Source organism: Sus scrofa, chromosome 9 (assembly GCF_054392235.1).
Source record: "Sus scrofa isolate SSC_HxYL_T2T_F1_AM1 chromosome 9, Sscrofa_HxYL_maternal_Yorkshire_Landrace_v2.0, whole genome shotgun sequence".
NCBI classification, from domain to species: Eukaryota; Metazoa; Chordata; class Mammalia; order Artiodactyla; family Suidae; genus Sus; species Sus scrofa.
In genome coordinates, this window is record NC_139391.1 from 42,284,815 (window position 1) to 42,310,061 (window position 25,247).

General features: G+C 42.1%; 1 protein-coding gene and 1 long non-coding RNA gene across 22 annotated transcripts in view; one reads left to right on the forward strand and one right to left on the reverse strand.

The window, feature by feature from the left end:
- Window positions 1-25,247, reverse strand: part of LOC146399864 (uncharacterized) — a 112,858-nt gene that overhangs the window by 41,217 nt on the left and 46,394 nt on the right. The window lies entirely within an intron of this gene.
- LOC100524387 (NXPE family member 2) overlaps window positions 7,209-25,247 on the forward strand; it is a 40,604-nt gene continuing 22,565 nt past the window's right edge. For 8 of the 21 annotated variants that reach the window (XR_014815341.1, XR_014815339.1, XM_084976114.1 and 5 more), the window contains exons 1-5: window positions 7,209-7,577; window positions 13,067-13,242; window positions 14,996-15,088; window positions 15,753-15,966; window positions 16,943-17,048. Coding sequence is in view for 8 of the 21 variants with exons in the window: in XM_084976109.1 (XP_084832235.1) it covers window positions 15,941-15,966; window positions 16,943-17,048 (132 nt within the window). In the remaining 13 variants the exon portion in view is untranslated. Of the gene's footprint in view, window positions 7,670-13,038; window positions 13,243-14,995; window positions 15,089-15,752; window positions 15,967-16,942; window positions 17,049-25,247 lie in introns of all 21 variants that reach the window. The other 13 variants (XM_084976115.1, XM_084976124.1, XM_084976110.1 and 10 more) reach the window with 4 other exon arrangements.

The following is a 25,247-nucleotide window of genomic DNA, read 5'->3' on the forward strand; positions in this document are numbered from 1 at the left end:
CAATGGGACCTAATCAAACTTACAAGATTTTGCACAGCAAAGGAAAACATAAAAAAAAAAAACACTCAAAAGACAACCTACAGAATGGGAGAAAATAGTTGCAAATGATGCGACAAGGGCTTAATCTCCAAAATATACAAACAACTCATACAACTCAATAGCAAAAAAACCAAAGAATCCAATTGAAAAATGGGCAGAAGACCTAAATAAACAGATGGCCAGCAGGCACATGAAAAAATGTTCAACATCACTAATTATTAGAGAAACGAAAATCAAAACTACAATGAGGTACCACCTCACACCAGTCAGAATGGCCATGATTAATAAGTCTACAAATAGCAAATGCTGGAGAGGACGTGAAGAAAAGGGAGCCCTCCTACACTGTTGGTAGGAATGTAAATTGGTACAACCACTATGGAAAACAATATGGATGTACATCAGAAAACTAAATGTAGAACAAACATATGATCCAGCAATCCCACTCCTGGGCATACATCCAAACGAAACTTTTCATTCAAAAAATACATGCACCCGCACATTCATTGCAGCAATACTCACAATAGCCAAGACATGGAAACCACCTAAATGTCCACTGCCAGATGAAAGGATTAAGAAGATGTGGCACATATACACAACAGAATAAAGAGGAAGAAAATAATGCCATTTGCGGCAACGTGGTTGCAACTAGAGATTCTCATACTAAGTGAAGTCAGAAAGAGAACAAGTACTGTATGATATCACTTACATGTGGAATCTAAAATATGGCACAAATGAAACTATCTACAGAAAAGAAACAAACTCATGGACATGGAGAATATATTTGTAGTTGCCAAGGGGGAGGGGAAGGAAGTGGGATGGACTGGGAGTTTGGGGTTGGTAGATGCAAACTATTGTATTTGGAATGGATAAGCAATGAGGTCCTGCTGTATAGCATAGGGAGCTATATCCAATCACTTGTGATGGAACATGATGGAATATGAGAAAAAGAATATATACATATGAGAAAAATAATGAACACTTTGTTGTAGAGCAGAACTTGACAGAACATTGTACATCAACTATAATAAAAGATTTTTAAAAAATGAAAAGACAACCTATGGAATGGGAGAAAACATTTGCAAATCATATGTCCAGTCATGGGCTTTACCTAGAATATATAAAGAACTTCTAAAATTCAATAATAAAAAGACAAATAACCCAGTTAAAAACAGACAAAAGATATGGATAGACATTCCTCCAAAGAAAATGCATAAAAGACCAATCAGCACATTAAATGATGCTCAATATCATTAGTCATTGGGGAAATGCAAATCAAAATAACAATGAGATACCACGTCCCATACATTACGATGGCTATAATAAAAAAGGTAGATAATAACAAGTGTTAGGATGTGGAGAAATTGGGATCCTCATCCATTGCTGGTGGGACTGTAAAGTAGGGCACCACCTCCTGGTAGTTCATCCAAATGTTAAAAACAGAGGTATCAGAGTTCCCTTCATGGCTCAGTGGTTAATGAACCCGATTAGTATCCATGAGGATGTGGGTTCGATCCCTGGCCTTGCTCAGTGGGTTAGGGATCCGGTGTTGCCATGAACTGTGGTATAGGTTGCAGATGCAGCTTGGATCCAGCATTGCTGTGGTGTAGGTGGGCAGCTGCAGCTCTGATTTGACCCTTAGCCTGGGAACCTCCACATGCCTCAGCTATGGCTCTAAAAGGACAAAAGACAACCCCCCCAAAAAAAAACCAGAGTTGTCATATACCCAGAAATTCCACTCCTATGTATATAGCAAAAGAAATGAAAACATATCTCTACACAAAAACTTGTACATAAATGTTTATAGCAGCATTATTTCTAAGAGCTCCAAAGGGGAAACAACTTGAATGTTCATCAACTGACGAATGGATAAATAATTCTGTGGTCTATCCAGACACTGAAATATTGTTCAGCAATAAAAATGAATGAAACACTGATTTATGCTACCATACAGAGAACTTATACTAAACCAAAAAACAAAAAGCCAGACATGAAAAAAATCATATGTTGAATGATTGCATTTATATGAAATGTCCAGAAAAGGCCAAGTGACTAAAAGCAGATTAATGGTTGCCTGAAGCTGGAAGTGGGAATAAGAAGGGACTGAATATGAAGACAAGAGATCTTTTTGGATGATGAAAATGTTCTAAAATTGATTTTTGGTAATGGTTTCAAAATTAGGTAAATTTATTAAAAGTCAGTGAACTGTACACTTAAAATGGGTAAATTTTATGGTATGACCATTATAGCGCAATAAAGCTGTTAGGAAAAAAAATTACTAGTTATGCGGGATGTATGCTCAAATAGTGGAATGTGTCACATGCTAGAAACAAATCGAGGGAAAAATCAGTTCACTCTGTTTGGGGCAGGAAGGTACTAAACATGGAATGTGGAATGGAAGTTGTTCTTGGTTTCATCTAGACCCGAACTACACCCAAATCCATGAGAGTCGCTGTTGTCTTTCTAAGGTTAGAGTTTAAGCAGGTACACCGTGAGACTGGTGCAGAGAAGGAGTTCATATGAACCCAGGCGGTGCTTGTCAAAAGCACAGAATCCACATCTTGACACCTCTTTGTTATTTCCTCCTAGTGATATGTGAGTATCTTATGTAGGAAGTTGTATGTGATAGTAGTGCTTGAAATGAGGGGGTTCCTCAAATGGTAAAGCTTTCCTAAACATTCCTTTTAACAAGTTTAAATCAAAATGTTTAGTGATATGAAAGGATATGTTCGCCAATATGTTACTATGACCTCTGATGGCCTAAGGTCATACCTAGGCATCAGGTATTTCAAAACAAGGGGCAAGGAGGCAGTGGACAATGAGGGTTGCCTTCAACAGAGCCACTTTCAAACAATTAAATCTCCATCCTCTTCTGTGGAATCCCTCCTCTTTTTTTTGAGGCTCATTCTCTTCTGCTGATAACCATCACCACTGGCCTCCTTTATTTGCCATCAATTCCTTACACTGTGAAGGAGGTTAGTATTGAATTCCTGACCTTCTCTCCCAACCCAAGTTCCACTTTCACTGTTTTTTAAAAATTTGTTTTATTATAGTCAATTTACAATGTTGTATCCATTTCTGCTGTACAGCAAAGTGACTCAGTCACACACATATATATACACACATTATTTTTCTTACATTCCATCTCATTCTTTACCTTCCAATCATGTTCTCTCACAAGAGACTGGATATAGTTCCTTGCACTGTACAGCAGGACCTCATTTCTTATTCATTCTAAATGTAACAGTTTGCATCTACTGCCCCCAAACTCCCTGTCCATCCCCTTCCCCCTTGGCAACCTCGAGTCTGTTCTCTATGTCAGTGAGTCTGTTTCTGTTTTGTAGACAGGTTCATTTGAGTCATATTTTAGGTTGTGTATTGTTAATAGGCACATGGGCAACACGTCTGATATCTAAATCCTCATAGTTTCTTGTGTCTTTAATCCAGTGCCCTTCCTCTTGACACCACTTTTGAGAATCAGACCCATGGACATGTCTCATACGTGGCATTAGCCTTGATTTTTCTGCTACTTCACTACCCCACATAGTGAGGACAACCTCCTTTGCTCCCTGCTGCCCCCTCACCTTTTCACTCTTACTAATCTAAAAAGTTATTAGAATGCTTAGACCAGGGGTGATAGGCAAATTTTTTCTGTCAAGGGGCAGAGAGTAAGAATTTTAGGCTTTTGGGTCACATGATCTGTCGCAATTACTCAACTTTGCTGTTCTAGAAAAAAAAAAAATACTGTCCTAGACAATATGTAAGCAGATGGACATGGCTGTTGTCCAAGAAAAACTCTATTTACAAAAACAGGACACAGATCAGATTTGGTCCATGGCCATGGTTTCTACTCCTCTCCTCTGAGGTTAGACTCAGGCCCAGACATGGGCTTACAAGCAAATAGATTTACTTTTTCAGCCTCCCTCTCTCCAACCATGTATTGGGGAATGATGCTTTCTAACTCTGAGTTTATAGAAATTAAATGAGAAGATGCCTCACTAGCATCACGTGATCAATGGCACACAGTACTGAGGAGATTCATTTTTTTTTTTTTTTTTTTAAAGGAGTTCTAATAAAATCTTCTTTCTCCAGGCTGAGTTCTGGATGAGTTGAAGAATTAGAAAAGAGTAAGCAAAGGAAGAACCATCCTCTTACCCCCCCAAATGCACTGTTATGTATAAGAAAGCCGTCATTGGAGAAGGTGGCTTATATCTGTAGGCAAGTGGCCTTTCTAATCCTGAGTTCCAGAGTCAGAGAAGCTTACCATTCCTGTCCAGGCAGCTCTGGACCAGGTCAGCCTTTTGGAACAGAAAGAAGTTGAGGAGACTGGGTACCTTCTTCTGAAAAATCCTTAATACCGGGAAGGTTAATGTTTTATCTAGAGCTAATGTTCATGCCCTTCTCCTGCTAGTCCCAGACTGGATGTTTACATGCTCGAGGTCAGTGTCTGGAACCTCTCCCACAAGGGAACAGCCATCACACTCACACTTTGTCATAGTTTCCTGAGGGTGTGCCAGGGTTGCTTAGTTCAGACTTCTTGTGAATGTATTCCAACCGGAGGCCAGAATGGATTTAACCTCCAGGAGCCTATGGGTATTACTGAAAACAAAACAACAACAAAACCCCTCCCAAAACAACAACAACAAACCCCCCCAAAAAAACCTGCTAAGGGATTAAGATCCTTTGGCATCTTTTCTACTTATTAAGTTTATTTTCTTAAAAATTTATGCCAATGTTGCTTTTTCCCTGGGGGCTGTTGAAATTTAAATTGACGCAATTGTCTAATGTTATTTACCAATCAAATGGCTTTAATTCCTGAACACTGAGTAAAATTAACACCCTAAGAAAGTATAATATTTAGTTCCCAGTACCCCTCCTCTCTCTAAATGTGGCCTCATACTTCCCCTACCACCAGGCAAAATAATTGAGAAAGTCAAGACAAAGTCAAGACTGTTATTTTCAACCAAAAATCACCTCTCCATTACATTTATTTCCTCTGAAAACAATCTCAAGGATGTGGACCAGACCCTGAACCTCCTATGCCCATTTCCTGTGGGATGCAGGCCTGTACAACTCAAGGACCTAGTGCTCTAGCCTCAGCTCAACTGCCAATGCTGTGACCTCAGCCAGTTTGGGGGCCTCTCTCCAGGTCTCAGGCTCTTTGTTACACGAGGGTTGGTAGTATCTGTCTTGACTAACTCAGCAACTCTTATGAACACAAAGCAAGTTAATTAGATATTTTAGGGGTACAAAGCATTTATTATGCTATTATTTCTGTGGCTGTGATAATCATGCTGTGGCTCAGAACACACATTTATCGTCAAGGATTTAGGGAGCCAAGTGTTTTCACATAGTGCACCACAAGAGAAAAGGCTTTTAGGGTTTAGTTTTAGAATGCTGGAGCCACTATTATAATTGTCACAATACTGGAGTACAAGGCAGTAGAGAAAAATATGCCTTATAAGAGGTGGGGAAGGATTGGTAGGATCTATGTATATTTTCTTTCTTTTTTCTTTTCCATTAGGATTTATCTCAGGATATTGAATATAGTTCCCTGTGTTATACAGTAGGACCTGTTCATCCATTCTATAGTTTGCATCTGCTGACCCCGAACTCCCATTTCTTCTCTCCCCCACCCCTACCCTAGCAACCACAAGTCTGTCCTCTATGTCTGAGTCTATTTCCGTTTTGTAGATAGGCTCATTTGGGCCATAATTAATTAATTGGCTGTGCCAGTGGCATGCAGAAGTTCTAGGGCCAGGGATTGAACCTGTGCCAGAGCAGCTGAGACATAGCAGTGACAATGCCAGATCCTTAACCTGCTGTACCACCAGGGAACTCCCTGTGTCATATTTTAGATTCCACATATAAGTGATAGCATATGGTATTCTCTTTTCTTTCCATACATACCTTCAGAAATTATCAACTGAATCTCTGTGCCAATCTTCTACATGCTGTGATCACAGCCCCAGTATCCATACAGTTATATGGTTATGTGCCTGGCAAGTTGGTACAGATGCAAACAAATGGGATATGTACAACATACATCACATGCATGAAATAAATACATGTATTTCTATTTGGGTATCTCTATCTCTATAGAGATATTGCTGCAGAGCAAAGCAAATAGAGTATGGCTGGTATAATACCATGGTAACAGGCCACCTGGTAGATGGCTACACTGTGACCACTTACTGTTAGTGGCAATGACCCCCATGTCCTCAGGGTTTGCTCTTTTGAATTCTCTCCTACCCTGGTACAAATGAAGGTTGCAATTGGATGTAGACCTATGGCCTTTCCCCTTGTGACCTGAGATTTAATTTAATTCATCACTGTTGGGATGCTTAATGGGTGCAATTATTCAGAGCAAGGGGAAGAAGGCACTCCAAATATTAAGAGGAACCAGCCAAGTCAAATCTCAGTCTTTCAGGAACCATGGACAAGGGCTTCTGTTTTCCTTCTTTCCAGTTTTCCAGATACTTCTCCTGCTATGGTAAAAGTGACTAATCTCATAGGACAGAGAAACCAGAGTAGAAGCAAGGGCAGTCTGCTACGCATATAAATACATAAGGCCTCAGGGAGTTCCTGCAATGGTGCAGCAGGTTAAGGATCCGGCGTTGTCTCTGGGGTGGCATGGGTGGCTGTGGAGCCATGGGTTCCAACCCCAGCCAGATGCAGTGGGTTAAGGCTCTGGTGTTGCTGCAACTGTGGCATAGGTCATGGCTGTGGCTTGGATTCTTTCCCTAGCCCAGGAACTTCCATATGCAAAAGGTGACTCCAGGTTGATATCAGATATGTCTGTTCTCTAAAATGAACTCCTTCTTGGCTTCTTTCTCTGGCTCTGTGGAGTGAGCAGAGGCAGGGCATCATGAAATAAGAGTTTTAACTAAGGAACAACCCTCCCCCTCCCCTGCTAAAAAGGAAGCTGCAAGCCTTTTCAGCTATGCCCGCCTCATACCACCCTTCTTGTAATAATGTAACATCTATGTACCCTACATCCAAGCCAGCAGCCCTGCTAATCCTGTTCCCAGCATTGTTTATCAGTTCCACTTCTGTAAACTTGCTTGCTCAGTTTCTTAGGGAGGAACACTGTCTGCTTGGGGAAGGGGGGGCCGGTGGGTCCAGGATATTTACATGGGAAAATCAAGACCTTGTAATGTATAAGAGTTGCTGAGAACAAAGATCTGGTGCTCAGACTCTGGAGGTGACTCCTCTGAGCCCACACCAGTGCCGAATAAACTTTGCTTTTCCATATTTCTGAGTGCCGTCTGTCTCCTTCTGCTGCCACGTTTTTTGCGGTTCCTGCAATATTTTGGTGCATTGGCCAAGAAGCCGACAACTGAGCTGGCCTCTTGTGCCACCGATGTTGGGGAACCGAGGGAGGCCATGGTTGTTGGCCCGGTGACAGGTGGATAGTGTGCACCGGCTATTTTGCTGGATCCAGACCCCTACTCAGGCCAAGCTGGCCTTAGCTCACAACCACGTCCCGAATGGACTCAGAAGGAGAGTGGAAACAGGTTCCAGGACAGGACATCGGACTGGTGAGTGCCCCGGGGACATCTGCCTGAGTCAGGACCCACCATACAGTGGAAGGAGAGACTGATCACCTCTCAGTGACCAAAGGGTCACTCAGGTCAGGATTTGTTAACCTTGCGATCGGGAGGCTTGTCAATTCTGGGGTGTGTGTGTGTGTGTGTGTAACTGGAGAGAATGAGAGCCCATGCTCTACCATCTTTGGACGATGGAGCCAGAGTGGGTCTGAACCTGCAGTTCCTTGGTGACCCTCACATGGCTTATGGTGGCCCTCTTCAGAGGGATCCTGATGTTGGATCCCACCTATGCTAAGAGGTGCCAGAAATATCTCCTCTGGGAAGCGGTCAGGTGGACAAAGCAACTGTTACCTGAGGCCTTGTCCTCGCTGTTTGTCTTGCATCACCCTCACAGGGTGGGACTTCACACAATGGGTAAATCGGCTTCCAAGCCCACTGTCTGAGTGTATGGTTAAGAATTTTAAGAAAGGATTTTCTAGAGATTATGGTGTTAAACTGAGTCCTGGAAAGCTGTGTACCCTCTGTACCCTAGAGTGGCCCTCCTTTGATGTTGGATGGCCTCTGGAAGGGACCTTAGATGTGTTCATGGTTGGAGCAATATATAACGTTATAACAGGAGACCCTGGACACCCAGACCAATTTCCATATATTGATCAATGGTTGGAAATTGCCTATTTGAGGCCCCCATGGGTTCGGTTCTGCACCACAGACCAGGGACAGTGTAGGGTGCTAGTGGCCCAGTCCAAGAAGAAAACCTTGTCTTGAGAAAAGGTGCCACCTATTTTTCAAGGGGAAACTGAGGATTCCCCCTCTATGCCACCTCCCTATGTGCTGCCAGCCTCACCTCTGGGAGCCAAAGGTCCCCAGATGCCAGATGGCACACCACCTTCTGTTTTTCCTCCTACTCTTGCTGCTGAAGTTCTTGAGGCAATATCACCCTTGCAGCCAGATTCTCCAGAACCAATGAGCAGGCATCTCCAGTCAGCCCAGGGAGCAGCCACTCCAGCATTGCAAATGCCCTTGCAGGAGTCATGGGGACCACAGCAAGTCACCCCTAATGGGACCATACAAGAGGGGGGATGGCTTTTTTATTACCAGCCATTTTCACTGCCAATCTCCTTAACTGAAAACACCATACTCCGACATAGTCTGAAAAGCCTCAGGCACTGATTGATCTCTTAGAATTCATTTTCCAGACACACTGCCCCACCTGGCTAGACTGCCAGCAACTCCTTTTTACTGTTTGACACTGAAGAGCACTGGTGAATTGTAACAGAAGCCCAGAAATGCCTTCAGACCTATGCAGGGGGTTGAGCAGACCTGGCAAACTGGGTAAGGGAAGCCATCCCAGAAGAAAACCCCCACTGGCACTAGGACACCGAAGAAGGGGAAACATCATCTAGAGAGGTACCGGTAGGCCTTCCTGCAGGGGGCAAAAGCTGGGGCTAAAAGGCCTACTAATATAGCTAAGACCAGTGAGATACTACACGAGCCAAATGAAAGCCCAGCCAAATTCTATAAGACACTATGAGAGGCATTTTGAATCTACACCCCCTTTGATCCCGAGGCCCCCGAAACCCAGTGGATGATAAATGCTGTCTTCGTGGGACAAGCCCAATCAGATATCCATAAAAAGCTATAGAAATTAGAAGGATGTGCAGGAAAGAATGCTATGGAGCTGTTGGAAATAGCCAACAAGGTTTTTATTAACCGAGACCAGGTGGCCTCGCGATGCAGAAAAGAGAATGAAACAAAAAGTGACACTTCTGGCGGCCGCCCTGTCAAAACCAGTGCCGCCAATGGGACCACCCCATAGGGGACAAGTTCTAAGGCCAGGGAAAAGGAGTCCCCTGGAACGTGATCAATGTGCTTACTGCAAAGAAAAAGGACACTGGAAAAATGAATGTCCGGTTGGTCAACCATCCTGAGAAAAGAACCAAGGCCCCACCTAGCTGGTACCCATCTGAGCCATTCAGCACTGACCTGATCAGCCTAGCCAAGTCCAACTAGGGGGGACCAGGCTCTCTCCAACTGGGCCCCTGAGAGCCTATGGTCAGAATTCAAGTAGGGGGACACCCCATAGACTTTATGGTAGACACAGGTGCCAAACTGTCAGTGGTCATGCAACCTGTAGCTCCCCTTTCGGGGAAAGAAACCACCACCACTGGGGCCACAGGTGACCACAGGCCCTTCTGTGGTCCCTGGTGATGCCAATTAGGAGGCCATGAAGTAATACTTGAATTTATTTACCTACCTGACTGCCCCATCCCCTTGATGGGAAGAGAGCTGCTGGCTAAAATGGGGGCACAAATTTCCTTTTCCACTGATGGATTGACCCAACTCAAATGAACAGAATTCCCCTCTCCTTTAATCATGGCTCTCGCTGTAAGAAGGGAAGTGGACTGGCACCTGTACTCTTCCCCTTCAGAAATGGGGACCATTCCCCCAGAACTAGAGACAAAATACCCATTGGTTTGGGCTGAAGGAACCCCACCAGGACTGGCAAAATGCCACGCTTTCTATCTTGACTGATCTAAAACCCGGAGCTCAACTGGTAAAGCTATGGCAATAGTCAATTCCCAGAGAAGCTCCACTGAGAATCCAGGTTCACCTGGATAGGCTGCTTCAGCACGGACTGCTAATAAAATGTCAGTCTCCCTGGAACACCCCTTTACTGCCCTGTAAGAAAACTGGGAACACCAGACTACCGCCCAGTTCAGGACTTGAAAGCCATAAATGAAGCAACAGTCACAATACACCCGTCTGTCCCTAACTCGTATACCCTGCTAGGGCTGATCCCCTCCCTGCTGAGTGGTTTATTTGCCTGGACTTAAAAGATGCCTTTTTCTGCCTCTGGGTGATGCCTGCCAGTCAGCCCTTGTTTGCCTTTGAATGGGAAAATCCACATACAGGGACAAAGGAACAGCTCACCTGGATTCAAAAACTCCCACAAGGATTCAAAAACTCTCCCAGTCTTTTTAGCGGCGCCCTAGCCACTGGCCTGGCTGAATTTCCTGGACAAAAACTGGGCTGTGTTTTGCTACAGTATATTGATGACCTCTTACTAGCTGGCACCACGCAGGCTCAGTGCCTAGAGAGAACAAGAGCGCTCCTTTACCCTACTAATGGAGGCAGGGTATCAGGTATCAAAAAAAAAAAAAGGCACAAATCTGTAAGAAGCAAGTCAAGTATCTGGGCTTTAACATCATGCAGGGCCGACGAATGCTAGGAAGTGAAAGGAAGCAGGCAGTTTGTGCCATTCCTGTCCCTACCACCCTCGGGAAGGTTGGTGAGTTCCTAGGGGCAGCAGGATTCTGCTGGATATAGATCCCTGGGTTTTTAGACTTGGCCAGGCCTCTGTATGAGGTTCTAAAAGGGGAAGAAAAGGCTCCCCTTGCATGGGGACCAAGCCAGGAGGCAGCATTTCAGACAATTAAGACCAAACACACTGAGGCTCCAGCCTTGGGACTTCCTTTTATCATCAGAGAATTCAACCTTTTTGTTTGTGAGAAAAATGGGATGGCTTTGGGAGTCCTAACCCAAGAATTCAGGCCTTGGCAGAGGCCGGTGGCATATCTGTCTAAACAAATTGACTCAGTTGTGGCCGGATGGCCTCCCTGCCTCCAAGGGCTGGCAGCTACCACCTTGTTAGTGAGAGAGTCTGACAAGGTGACTCTGGGACAAAACCTCAACGTTCAAGTCCCACATTCAGCTGTAACCCTAATGGATACGAGGGGCCACCACTGGCTCATGCACACATGAATGCCTCATATGTGAAAATCCATGGGTCAAACTGGAGGTTGTATGAACTCTGAACCCAGCCACTTTTCTGCCAGATGAATTGGGGCCCCCAAGACCATAACTGCTTAGAGGTACTAGATGAGGTGTTTTCCAGCAGGCCTGACCTGATGGATAAGCCACTCCAAAATCCTGACCTGGTTTTATATACTGATGGCAGCAGCTTTATGGAGGATGGAAAAACAATGGCAGGATATGCTGCGGTATCTGACTTAGAAGTGATAGAAGCAGAGGTGCTTCCTCAAGGCTGGTCAGCACAGAGAGCAGAATTATGGGCCTTAATCAGAGCACTGGAACTCAGCCAAGACCAGCGAGTTACTATCTATACCAACTCATGGTATGCCTTTGCAATTTTACATGTCCATGGAGCCTTGTATAAAGAAAGAGAACTCCTCACTGCTGATGGAAAAGGGATTAAAAACCAGGCTGAAATCTTAAAGCTCCTGGAGGCAGTATGGGAGGCTAAAGAAGTTGCAGTCATCCACTGTAAAGGCCACCCAAAGGGAGACGACCCAGTGACAAAAGGAAACCATAGTGCTGATGCAGCTGCCAGACAGGCAGCCTGGGGACAACAGCCAGACAAGCCCAAGCTCTTGCTGGCCCCAGAAGTGCCACCTGTCCCTGGATATTCTCAAGAGGAAGAAAAATGGATGAGGGAGGAAGGAGGAACCAAAACTAAGATGGGATGGTGGGTCCCATGGGACCACCAGGTTTATGTCCCAGAAGAGCTAGCCTACAAACTAGTCCACCAACAAGATAAGCTCACCCACATGGGCAAAACTGCCTCAGAGACCTTACTGGGCCGGTACTGTCTCATTGCATGTCTTCCCGCACTCAGCTCCTCTGTCTCCCAAAGATGCATAACCTGTTTGCAGAATAATGCTTGCCAGGGGCCCAGCAGACCAGCTAGGACACATCACTGTGGACTGTCCCCATTTGAGGATCTGGAAGTGGACTTTACTGAAGTCTCCCCAAGCAAGGTGTACAAATACTTACTAGTTTTTATCTGTACTTTTTCAGGATGGGTAGAAGCCTTCCCTACCCTAACTGAAAAGGCAAGAGAAGTAGCCAGGGCACTTCTGAGAGACATTATTCCCAGATATGGAATGCCTCTGACCATCGGGTCAGAGAACGGACCGGCACTTATGGCCGAGACAGTACAACAGGTGGCAAAAGTCTTACAGATCCGATGGAAATTACATTCTGCTTATCGCTTTCAAAGTTCAGGGAAAGTAGAACGCATGAACTGGACCCTTAAACAGACACTGGCAAAGTTATGTCAGGAAACTGACTTGCCCTGGGTAGACATGTTGCCGGTGGCCCTCCTAAAAGTGAGGTGCTCGCCCTGAGAGGGAATAGGGTTCTTGCCATTTGAAATCTTATATGGGAGGCCACCTCCACTGATCAATTTAAGAGGAAACACTAGGAAGTTGGGAGACTTGGAATTACACAAACAATTACAAGGACTGGGGCTCACTCTCTCTCAGATGCATGGATGGGTCACAGATAGAATACCTGTGTCCTTAGGCATTAACAGTTTACCCCTACAAGCCAGGGGGCCAGGTGCAGATAAAGGACTGGAAAAAGGAGCCTTTGAGGCTGGCATGGAAGGGCCCCTATACTCTAATTCTAACCACCCCCACTGCTCTCAAAGTAATAGATGCTTGGATCCATCATTCCAGAGTTAAACCCGCTGGCCCAGCTGATGACCGTGGAGAGTGGGAGACCGCCCTTGATCCAGAGAGACCTCTTCGCCTGACAATACAGAGGAGGAGACGACGATCTCAAAGCCCTGCTCTGACCACACCAGAAGCTGGTCAGTCAACGCACGGCTGAAGCTTGAGGAATCAGCTGCCCGGTAAAATAAACTGCCTTATCTTCCACACGAGACTTTCTTACTATTATATACTGTTATCTTATATCCAACATGTATGTATGTTGCCTGTTGCTGTTAATCTGGTCCCCCTTGGCTCTGCCAGGACCCATTTCCTTATGTGACCTATGCATTCAAGTGACCCAATCAGATCAAGGGGTTACATGGACTTTGCTTTCCTCCACTCATTTCTCCTGTCCCGGGAGAAATTCAAGGAAGTTGTACCCCCAACAGGCCCACTTATTCTATCTGTCAGCAGTGGGACCAATATACTTGCTTTGATCCTTAATACTCACCAACTGAGGAGTGGTTAGAGGTCTGGCGCTCTCATAAATCAGGGCAACTAAGTAATTGGACCCAAATTACCAGCCCTGAGTTGCCAGTATCAATACTTTTTGATGCCTGTGAAGCTATGAATGTGTCATGGACTTCTACTAGACCATGTGGAAGCCCATCATAGGAAAGAGAATATAGGCTCCAGCATAAATATATGTGCTGGGGGACCCCCTGGAGCGGTTGCCAGGAATGCACTTACTGGAGCGGCATAGCCTGGGCAACCTGGGATAAGGGAGACAGAACAGCTGTTCTTCAGAAGGGTACAGCCCCTCCAGACTGTCAGACTAAAACTTGTAACCCAGTTTAATTTCACTATTTTCAATTCCAGTGAGCCCAAATGGAAGGAGGGTTTCAAAATAAGCATTCACATTAAGGGAAGAGGCCTTGACCCTGGAGCTGTGTTACATTTCCAGAGAATCACGCTTGCACTCCAAGCTGCCTCTCACAGGGTCTTTCATTCCTTTTATGAAGAGATAAAAAACACTCCACCATTCCGGCCACAACTAAGAAAACTTGTTCTTAGCCCTGGCAGAAACTATTGCATGAACTCTCAAGATCTCCTCTTGCTATGTATGTGGGGGAACGAACACAGGAGACCTTTGGCCTCGGCAAGCCAGGGAACTGAACCTGTTAGAGCCTCATAATGAGACTGTATACCCCCAACTCACCAATGGGGTATGGCTCCTCAGAACTGCTGTTATAGGGAGAAACCATCTTGTGAGGTGGGGAGGATGGTTCAAAGTTTCAGTCGGAAGCCTAACATGTTTAGGCCGAAGGTTTTATAATCTGACTGCCCAAAAGACTCAGTGGTGGTCATCTCCAGCCTCTCAGAGCCCAGGCCTAATCCCCTAACTTTTCCCACCTCCGACAGGCATGGGAGGATATTAGTGCTGATATCCAATGGCGGGCACCAGAGGGATTATATTGGATTTGTGGAAAAATGGCCTATTCCATACTCCCCCCATTTGGGCCGGGGCATGTGTACTGGGAACAATCAGACCATCCTTCTTCCTGCTCCCATTGTCACTAGGGGAGCAACTGGGAGTTCCTATATATAGGGCACAGGGCGCCCAGAGAGACTGAAGGGCTCTCCAGATTGGAGACTGGAAAGATGATGAATGGCCCCCAGAATGGATTCAATATTATGGGCCTGCCACCTGGGCAGAGGATGGCTCTTGGGGATATCACACCCCTATCTCTATGCTGAACCACATCATCAGACTACAGGTGGTTTTGGAACTTGTAACAAATGACACTGCAAGGGCCTTGACTATATTGAACCAACAGCAAACTAAAATGTGCAATGTCATCTACCAAAATCGCTGGGCCTTGGATTATTTACTTGCTTCTGAAGGAGAGGTTGGTGGGAAATTTAACTTGAGTAATTGTTGTCTACAAATAGAGGATACTGGAAAGGTGATAGAAGAAATTGCTGACCGCATGACTAAACTTGCCCACGTGCCTGTACAAACTTGGAAGGGATGCAGTCTCTTTGGTAAGTGGTTCTCTTGGTTGGGAGGAATTAAGACAATGGTTGGAAAGATCATGGTCATACTCGTGGGGTGCCTACTTATTCCCTGCCTTATACCTCTCCTGATAAATATTATAAAAGGTTTTATAAGAACCACGGTTGAAAGAAAAACAGCCTCGCACCTGCTACTTATCAGAGGTTACCAATGGGTAATGACTGATGATGATCTCTGAAGGGTGCAGATGCACCCTGAACATCAAGAGGGGGGAATGAAATAAGAGTTTTAACTAAGGAACAACCCCCCCCCATCTAAAAAGGAAGCTGCAAGCCTTTTCAGCTATGCTCGCCTCATACCACCCTTCTTGTAATAACGTAGCATCTATGTGCCCTACGTCCAAGCCAGCAGCCCTGCTAATCCTGTTCCCAGCATTGCTTATCAGTTCCACTTCTGTAACCTTGCTTGCTCAGTTTCTTAGGGAGGAACACTATCTGCTTGGGGAAGGGGGGGCGGGCGGGGGAGTCCGGGATGCTTACATGGGAAAATCAAGACTTTGTAATGTATAAAAGTTGCTGAGAAAAGAGACCTGCTGCTCACACTCTGGAGGTGACTCCTCTGAGCCCACACCAGTGCTGAATAAACCTTGCTTTTCCACATCTCTGAGTGCCCTTTGTCCCTTTCCACTGCCAGTTTTTGCAGTTTCCACAACAACCACAGGGGAGGGCTATGATTCACCTGGCACATTCTGGCCACAAATGACAGTTCATCTTTTGAACAATGAAGCTTATAGGGAAACTCCAACCCAGAAATAAATGCAAAGACTGCTTTAACCAAAGCAACTCCAGACGGCTGTAATTCCTGGGATCGTATATGAAAACATGATGGAGCAGATATTCATCCATAGGTGGGTACCATCCAGCTCTTATTTGCAGGCGTACTGGCAGAGGCGGGAAGGAGAACCACAGACCAGTCAGTGCTTTTCAAATGGTGCACTGCAACTTTTTAGGGGCTAAAAAAATTGTCTTATTTGGACATGAAAAATACTTTAAAAAGTGGACTAGAGTAGCATAGAGTAAAACAGAATAACTACAAAATAGTTGTTTTGTAGAGTATATTCACTGCATGTAGTAAGAGTAATTATTGTTTTATGAAACTTGTTTGTGTGTGTGTGTGTGTGCCCTGAAATGAGATTGGATATGATTTTCACTGTGGATCCTGGGCAAAAGAAGTTTGAGAAACACTGCCGTAATTTAGTTCTTTGCCACATGCATTTGGGATTCTGGGATTCTAAAATGAAAATTCTGGCCACTCAACAATGATCTTCTCTAAAGAATACACCCTTGCCCTTTATGGCAAGGTTTCTCAACTGCTTTAGAAGGACCCTAGGTGGAAATAAGCTGCCTAAAAAAACAAATGGGAGATTTAGAAGGCAGGCCCTGGAGGCAGGTAAGACCAGGGTAATGGTATATGCATGTGTGTCTGTCTCCTAGAGAGATTTAGATACCAGGATTCATTAGAGGGCAACAGAAAAAAAGTGTTTCTTAGGGTAAACAGTTGCTAAAAGCTTGCTCTACATGCTGAGTCCTTGATAAGAGAAAAGGCTCAGAGCCCTGAGGTGACCCCAAAGGAGAGAGTTCATCTGAGAGTCAGGAACCAGGAATTCTTTCCTGCTTCACCGAGTTCAGCTCTCTGCTTCTGGGAGAACAGCTGTTTCTGATTTCTAATAGAACATACAATGGAACTTTCTAGAAACCCAGGAGAGAGCCGCTGTATAGAACACAACCTTATCCTGGAAGTATTGAAGAAGAACATAGGTATGCAGAGCAATGTCATGTTTATTTGATTTAATGTAGGATTATTTCTCCTGTCCCCTCTCACAGGGCTGTCACTTTGTTTCCCAATGCTGCAGTTCGTAAATTACTGCTGATGTTGATGTTTCTCTTAGTTTTCTGGGTCATTTACTTCTCTTCAAAAGACCACACAAAGGTAGGAACTGTTTCCTTTTTCAGAATTTCAGAAAAGGTCACAGTGACTTTGAATGTTCACCATGATCAATGCAAGACTTGAAAGTTAAAAGCATGTCATCTCAGCAACAGATGTGGATGAGAGGGTTCTTTATTTAGCAGTAATTCCTTTGGCACTATATATTCTTATTTTTAGTGTCAGGTGGATTTATAGCCCTTTCTGTCTTACTTGGCACTGCTACCCATCCTGTCTAAACATTCTCTCTGACCTTGACCTCTGAGACTTCAATTAAGTTTTAGCCCTTTGCCTTCCTCATTGGGGTTTTCCTATTTTTTGTACAGTTCAGTATGCACCTTTTTTTTTTTTTTTTGATTTTCCCTTTCTGTGGTCTTTTTTACAAAAGCTGATTTTGCTTTATTTTCTCCTCTTCTCAGACCAAAACCGATCTTTCAAAAATTCTGCTTTCACCATCTTCTTGGCTTGATCAAAAACTTTCACAGATGACAGCACTGAGATCAACTTCTTATTTAGGCACTCAGGTTTCTTCTAAATTTGAACACAGCTGCTGCTGCTTTTTTTTTTTCCCCCCCAGAGCTGTACCCATGGCATATGGAAGTTCCCAGGCTAGAGGTGTAAATTGGAGCAGTAGCTGTAGGCCTACACCACAGCCACAGCAATGCAGGATCTGAGCCGCATCTCTGAACTACACCACAGCTCATGGCAATGCCAGATCCTTAACCCACTGAGAGGCCAGGGGTTGAACCCGAGTCCTCATGGATACTAGTCAGATTCTTTTCCACTGCTCCACAGTGGGAACTCTGAACCCAGTTTCTTTTCAAAGTATCTTTCTTCCCTTTGTCTAATACAAACTCCTAGCTCCAAACAAGAAGGACCATGAGTCTAGGACAATGATGTGAACTGGTAAACAGCAGAGCTCTCAGACCATAGCTCAAAAGCTTTCTCTGAATGAGTCCTATCTCTGAATATGTATTCCCTAGATTTCTTCCTTTGATCCTCTTCTCATTCATACTTGTACCCTTTAATTCATATGCTCCAGTCCCATCTACTACCAATATTAGTGTTTCTTAAAGTGAGGTCTAGACACTCTCTGCACTGGAACACCCATGTTTGTGCCTGTTTGCATAAAATGCAGATCCCTGAGCCCTACTATGGAGCTTCTAAAAAAGAAATCTCTGGGCTTAAGCTTAAACTGATGAAATTTTGAAAACTCTAATTAGAAAAGATACATACCCCCCATTGGTTCACAGCCGCACTATTAGCAATATTCACAATAGCCAAGACATGGAAGCAGCCTAAATGTCCATCAGCAGATGAATGGATAAGGAAAATGTGGTACATATATACAATGGAATATTACACAGCCATTAAAAAATGAAATAATGCCATCTGCAGCAAATGGATGGACCTAGAAATTATCATACTAAGTGAAGTCCAGAAAGAGAAAGACAAATATATGATATCCCTTATTTGAGGAATCTAAAAAAAATGATACAAATGAAGTTATTTACAAAATGGAAACCGACTCGCAGACATAGAAAACAAACTTAAGGTTACCAAAAGAGAAGGGGGAGGGATAAATTAGGAGTTTTGAATGAACAGATACACATTACTATATATAAAATAATCAACAAGGTCCTACTGTGTAGCACAGGGAACTCTATTCAATATCTTATAATAACCTACAATGGAAAAGTATCTGAAAAAGATACATATATATTCTTATAAATGCTTATATAACTGAATCACTTTGCTATATACCCAAAACATTTAAATTATACTTTAATTAAAAAATAAATAAAAATGAAGTTTTAACAAGCTCCCTAGCTGATTCTTACGCCCACTGAGTTTGAGATCACTGCCTACTCACTCCCAAAACTAAGACTTCTTTTGTGTTTCACTCTTGAATAGGTGCAGTTCATCAGTTATCTCTACCTCAGTTCCACTAGTGTAACCACACAAAAGAAAGCACACTTAGTTTATCCTCTTCCTCATCACCTTCCTTGGCCAAACAAAACCATACAGAAATAGATTCCCTGTTCTTTCTCCCCTCTCTCCTAGGTTGCCACAGCCCAAATGTAAGCAACTGGCCACTAATCTCTGCCTCCTAAATTCTGCCTCTTAAATCTCTCTCAAATCTATGCTTTCATCTCCATCCTCAAGGTTTTGCTTCAATCCAGTCCTTTGTCATTTTTCATCTATGGTGTTGAAACAGTCTTTTAATTAATTTCCCTGCCCCCAGTCTCAGCCTGCTATAATCATTCATTCAATAGATGTTAGGTATAAATTGTGTCAGGTGCTGAGCTGGGTATTAGGGATACAGAAATATAGGGCATCATTTTGTGTTCGAAACTCTGAGATTATATTTCTAAAATAAAAATGTGGTTATTTTCCTCTAACCACTTCAGTGGGAGCATGGCAGGACCAGACTCCCTGGCACAATGAGTCTTGGTCAGGCTCATTTATTAAAGGACACAGATAGCCTGGTCCAAGGCAATCTTGCACTGCCTGTTTCCCCTACCTGTTTTTTTCTCTGGGTTTTCACATCAACACTCTTCCTTCAGCTCTTTGCTCAAATGTTATCTTCTTTATATTTAACACTGGAGACAGCCCCATACCTACCCATCAGCATTTTCCTTACTCCGTTTGACTTTTTTTTTTTTTTTTACAGTAATACTTTTCACTTTCTAAAATACTATGTAGTTTACCTCTATATTATGTTCATTGATTACTATCTCTTTTTTAAAAAAAATTTATGGCCACAACCATGGCATATGGAAACATATAGAAATTCCTGGGCCAGAGATTGAATCTGAGCCACAGCTGTGACCTATGCCACAGCTGCAACAATGCCAGATCCTTAACCCACTATGCCAGGCCGAGATTACTATATATCTTGACCTGCTATAAGGTGATCTTCATAAAAGAAAGGTTTTTATCTGTATTTATTTGTTGTTATATCCCAAGTGACCAGAATAGTGTCTGGCACATAGTAGGTGCTTAATAAATAACTCTTAAATAACAAAGACTGTTCAGTCACCTAGGTGAGAGGTAATGCTGACCTGAAATTAGGTGCTAATAACGAGGATGGAGAAAATTCAATGAATTTGAGAGTGTTGAGAAGATAGTGATTGACTGCTGGGTGAGGGGTGTGAAGAGGTGGAACTAAGAATTATTCCAGGTATGCACAGCTACATAGGCGGGGGTTGCTATTCATTAAAGTATGGAACAGAGTAGGAGAAATAAGTTTTAGAAGGAAAAAAGGTAAGTTTAGACATGAACAGTCTATACTTGAGGTGCTTTTATGACGTCTAAATGGAGATGTTGGTTCAGTAGACTTGAATATACAGATATGAAGCTGAGAAAGACTTGGTTTAAAAAAGGTGAATTTAGAAAGCATCAGAATCTAAATGTCAGCTAAAGTCACTAGCACCTGTGACAACTCCTTGGGTGAGCTATTGCATGAATAGAAAAAGTTGCTAATGATATTGCCCCAAAGAATAATAAAAGCACTGGTTTGAGAAGTGAGTGGTAGGAGAGAAAGTAAATGAGGAGTAAATAAACTTCCTGGAAGTTTTAACTGGAGAAGCTTAACAGGTAGGGTTAGACATGAAGAAGCAGAAGTTAGGACAGCAGTTGTCTTGTTTTTGTTTTTTTAAATGGCTGCACCTGTGGCATATGGAAGCTCCCAGGCTAGGGGTTGAATCAGAGCTGCAGCTGCCAGCCTATACCACAGCCACTCAATGCCAGATCCAAGCTGCTGCCTGCGACCTATACTGCAGTTCATGGCAATGCTGGATTGCTTAACTTACTGAGTGGGGCCAGGGATCGAACCTGCATCCTCATGGATACTAGTCAGGTTCATTTCCCCTGAGCCAACGGGAACTCCTGGAGAGCAGAGAGCAGAACTTTTTTTTTTAGATATGGTAGATACTTGAATACAATTTAAATTCTTACGTAAAGAAGTTAACAGAAACAAATAAGAAGTAGGAAAAAATGGTGTGGTTATAGTTAGTAGGGCAGGATGACAGAAAGTTGAATTGCCAACTGACTACTTTTTTAGGTTTCTAAAGCTGGGAAAATTAAGGAACAAAGAAATTTAAGTATTGGAGGAGTTGCCTCTTAGACACTGAGGTCTAATTGAAGGATATTAGGATTTTTAATGATGAAGACTATAAGTCAAATTCTCAAAATCTTCAATCAGGTGAGGGTACCAGTGGCTAGAAAATGATGGAAGAGCATTATGTAGTAATTTGTGATATTGTTATAAAAAAAAAAAAGATCTTAGGGTCTTCTGAAAAATATCATATATAGTGAGGTCTATCTGTATGAAATATATATTATGTATTCGAATTTATTCCTATTTAGTATTTATATAATATTTAATATGTTTTATCCATAAAGTATATTTGATACAGATTTCCCTAACATTTATATTTGAAATATGTATGGTTTAAACAGATTGTTAAAAGAATCAGGGATTTCCCTTGTGGTGCAGCGGGTTAAGAATCCACATTGTTACTGCTGTGGGTCAGGTCGCTGCTGTGGTGGGTACATTCGCTGGCCCTGGGAACTTCCACAAGTGTTGGTATGGTCAAAAGAAGAACAATCACGCAACTGCGCTAAGAGAAATTGAACATTGAATTCTGACCCTACTATCTTAAAGAGACTTTCCTTTTTATGTGACTAATTTTAAGGGCTGGGCACAAAATTCTTCGTTTTTCCTTGCTCATATTTGTGGCTTACATGTTGAATGATCCCATAATATTCATGAAATCATGGAGAAAATGAAGAAGAGATAAATGGTTGTCAGAGGTTAAGGAATTAAGGAGCGGTGGGTGGGGGGGTGAAGAAGTGACTGTGGTTAAAAAGGGCTACGAGAAGGAGGCTGGTGGTGATGGAAATGTTTTCTGTCTTGACCATATCAGTGTCAACACACTGGTTGTGGTATTTTACTAAAGTTTTGCACGATGTTATCATTGGGGAAACTAGGCAAAGTACATAAGATCTCTCAAGTAATAAATTTATGTTGTTCTAAGATGTGATAATTTAAATTTGTGATAATTTGTTATGGAAGCCCTTGTAATCTAATATGGCCAGCAAAAAATATAGAACTAAAGAATACAATCAACTGGATCTACTAGACATTTATAAAACTTTACACCCAACAACAGTAGAATATATGAATTTTTTCCAGTGCGCATGAAACATTCGCCAAGATAGAACGTATCTAGAATCACAAAACCAAACTTATCAAATTTTAAAATAATTGAAATTACACAATTTTTTTTTTTTGGTCTTTTTAGGGCTGCACCTGTGGCACATGGAGAATCCCAGGCTAGGGGTCGAATTGTACCTGTAGCCCCTGGGCTACATCACAGCTCACAGCAATGCCAGATCCTAAACCCACTGAATAAGGTCAGGGATCAAACCTGCATCCTCATGGATGATAGTCAGATTCATTTCTGCTGAGCCACTACAGGAACTCCCCACAAAGTGTTTTTTGACCATAATGAAATTAAACTGGAAATCAGTAACAGAATAATAACTGGTTCTCTCAGCATTTGGAAATTAAATGACACACTATTATAATCCATGAATCAAAGAATAAAATTCAAGGAATGTTAGAGAACATTTTGAACTGAACAAGAGTGACAGTATAACATTAATATTTGTTGTAAACAGCTAAAGCAGTACTTAGGGTGAAGTTAATAGCATCAAGTGGTTGATTGTTCTAGAAAAGAAAGGTATAAATTAGTAGCCTAATTTTCCACCTCAAAGAACTAGAAAAAGCACACAGAAAGGAAAATTACAGTAGAAATCCTTAAAATTGGAAACAGAAATACGAAAAAAATCAACAAAACAAAACCTGCTTCTTTAAAATGGTTATTAAAATTGATAAAACTTTAGCCAAACTTATAAAGAAAAAATGAGAAGGCATAAATAACCAATATCAGAATTAAGAAAAGAGACATTACTAAATAAATCACAGATATTAAACACATAAGGGAAAACTACCAACAACTCCATGAATACAAATTTGACAACTTAGATGAAATGGATGTATTTCTTAAAGGCCACCAACCACCAAAAGTTATTTGAGAATAAATAGATGTTCTGAATAGCCCTAAATCAATTAAATAGAATTCATAGTTAATACTCTTCTGAAAAAGAAATATCTAGGTCCAGATATTTACATGGGAGAATGCTATCAAATATTTAAGGAATAAATAACACCAATTTTACACAACCTCTTCCAAAGGATAAAAGAGAAGGGAAAACTCCCAAAATTATTTCATTAGGCCAGCATTATCCTGATGCCAAAACCAAAGACAGTGCAAGAAATAAAATAGACCAATATCCCTTATGAACATAGTGCAAAAATCCTCAACAAAATGTTAGCAAATCAAATACAACAATATATAAAAAGAATATCCATGACCAAATGGGTTTTATCCCAGTAATACCATGTTCATTCATGATTTTTCAAAAAAAAAAAAAAAATCAGTCGATATAATCAACATGTGAACAGGCTAGAGAAGAAATACCTAATCCTATCAATTTATATAGAAAAAATACTTGATAAAATTCACAAGTCATTTATGACAAAACCTCTAGCAAACTGGGAATGAGAGAGAACTTATTGAATCCACTAAAGGATATCCACAACAAATATACGGCTAATATTCTTAATGGTGAAAGACTGACTACCCCATCACCGAGATCATGAAGAAGGCAAGGATGTCCATTTGCACTATTTCTATTTAACATCATACTGGAAGGGCTATGTTGCAGTAAGACAGGGAAAAGGAAATAAAGCACATGTAGGCTGAAAATGAAATAAAACTGTTCCTATTGGCAGAGGATGTGACTGTGTACACAGAAAATTCCAGGGAACCTATGAAAACTCTCCTAGGACTAACGTGCAAGGTTTTTTTTTGTTTGTTTTTTGTCTTTTTGCCATTTCTTGGGCCCCTCCCACGGCATATGGAGGTTCCCAGGCTAGGGGTCTAATCAGAGCCGTAGCCACCAGCCTACGCCAGAGCCACAGCAACGCGGCATCCGAGCAGCGTCTGCAACCTACACCACAGCTCACGGCAACGCTGGATCCTTAACCCACTGAGCCAGGCTAGGGACCGAACCCGCAACCTAATGGTTCCTAGTCGCATTCGTTAACCACTGCACCACGACGGGAACTCCTAACATGCAAGTTTATCAAGGGCATAGGATACTGGTCAACACAAAATTCAACTGTATTTCCATATATTGTATTTTTACCAATGACAAATTACCAATTAGATATAAAGGTAAAAAACCCCATACAATATCATTTATGAGAAATTTAAAAATAACTTCCTGAGAGGAAATTCTATCAAAACAGGGCAGAATCTGTAGTCTGAAACCACAAAAGACTGATAAAAAATTATAGATGTATAAATGGAAAGACATTGTATTCATGGATTGGAAAACTCAATATTCAATATATTAACTGTCTCCAAGCTGTTAACACAATTTGAAGCAAAATCTTCACAGGAATTTTTGTTGATCTAGATGAGATAATTCTAAAATTGATATGGAAAAGCAAGTGAACTAGCACAGACAAAACAAATTTTTAAAAGAACAGTAATAATGTTGGAGGTCACACTAAAAAATTTGAAGACTTACTATAAAGCTACAGTAGTTGACACAGCACAGAATTAATGAAGGGATGGATACAAAGATGAGTAAAACAGAATAAAAAGTCCATGGAAGGTAGACATACAAATATGGCTATTTGATTTTTGATGAGTGTAGGGAGGCAAGCCAATGAAAAAAATGATAATTTTACAATATGGTTAGAACAAACAGCCATCTGTATGATAAAATGAGTATCAACCTAAACATCACGTTATACTCAAAGTCACTCAAGTGGATCATAAATCTGAATAGGAAGCATAAAGCCACAAAAGTTTTAGAGAAAACAGAGCATCTTAATGACCTGTGGTTAGTTAAATTTCTTAAATACTAAAAATATGATCCGTAAAATTAAAAAATGATAAATTGGACTTCATCAAAATTAGAATGTTTTCTCTTGTGAAAGATAGTATGTAGAGAATGAAATGACAAGCTACAGACTGGGAGAAAATATTTGTAAATGACACATTCAACAAAGCACTTGTATCCATAATATACAGTTAACCTTGAATAACATGGATTTGAACA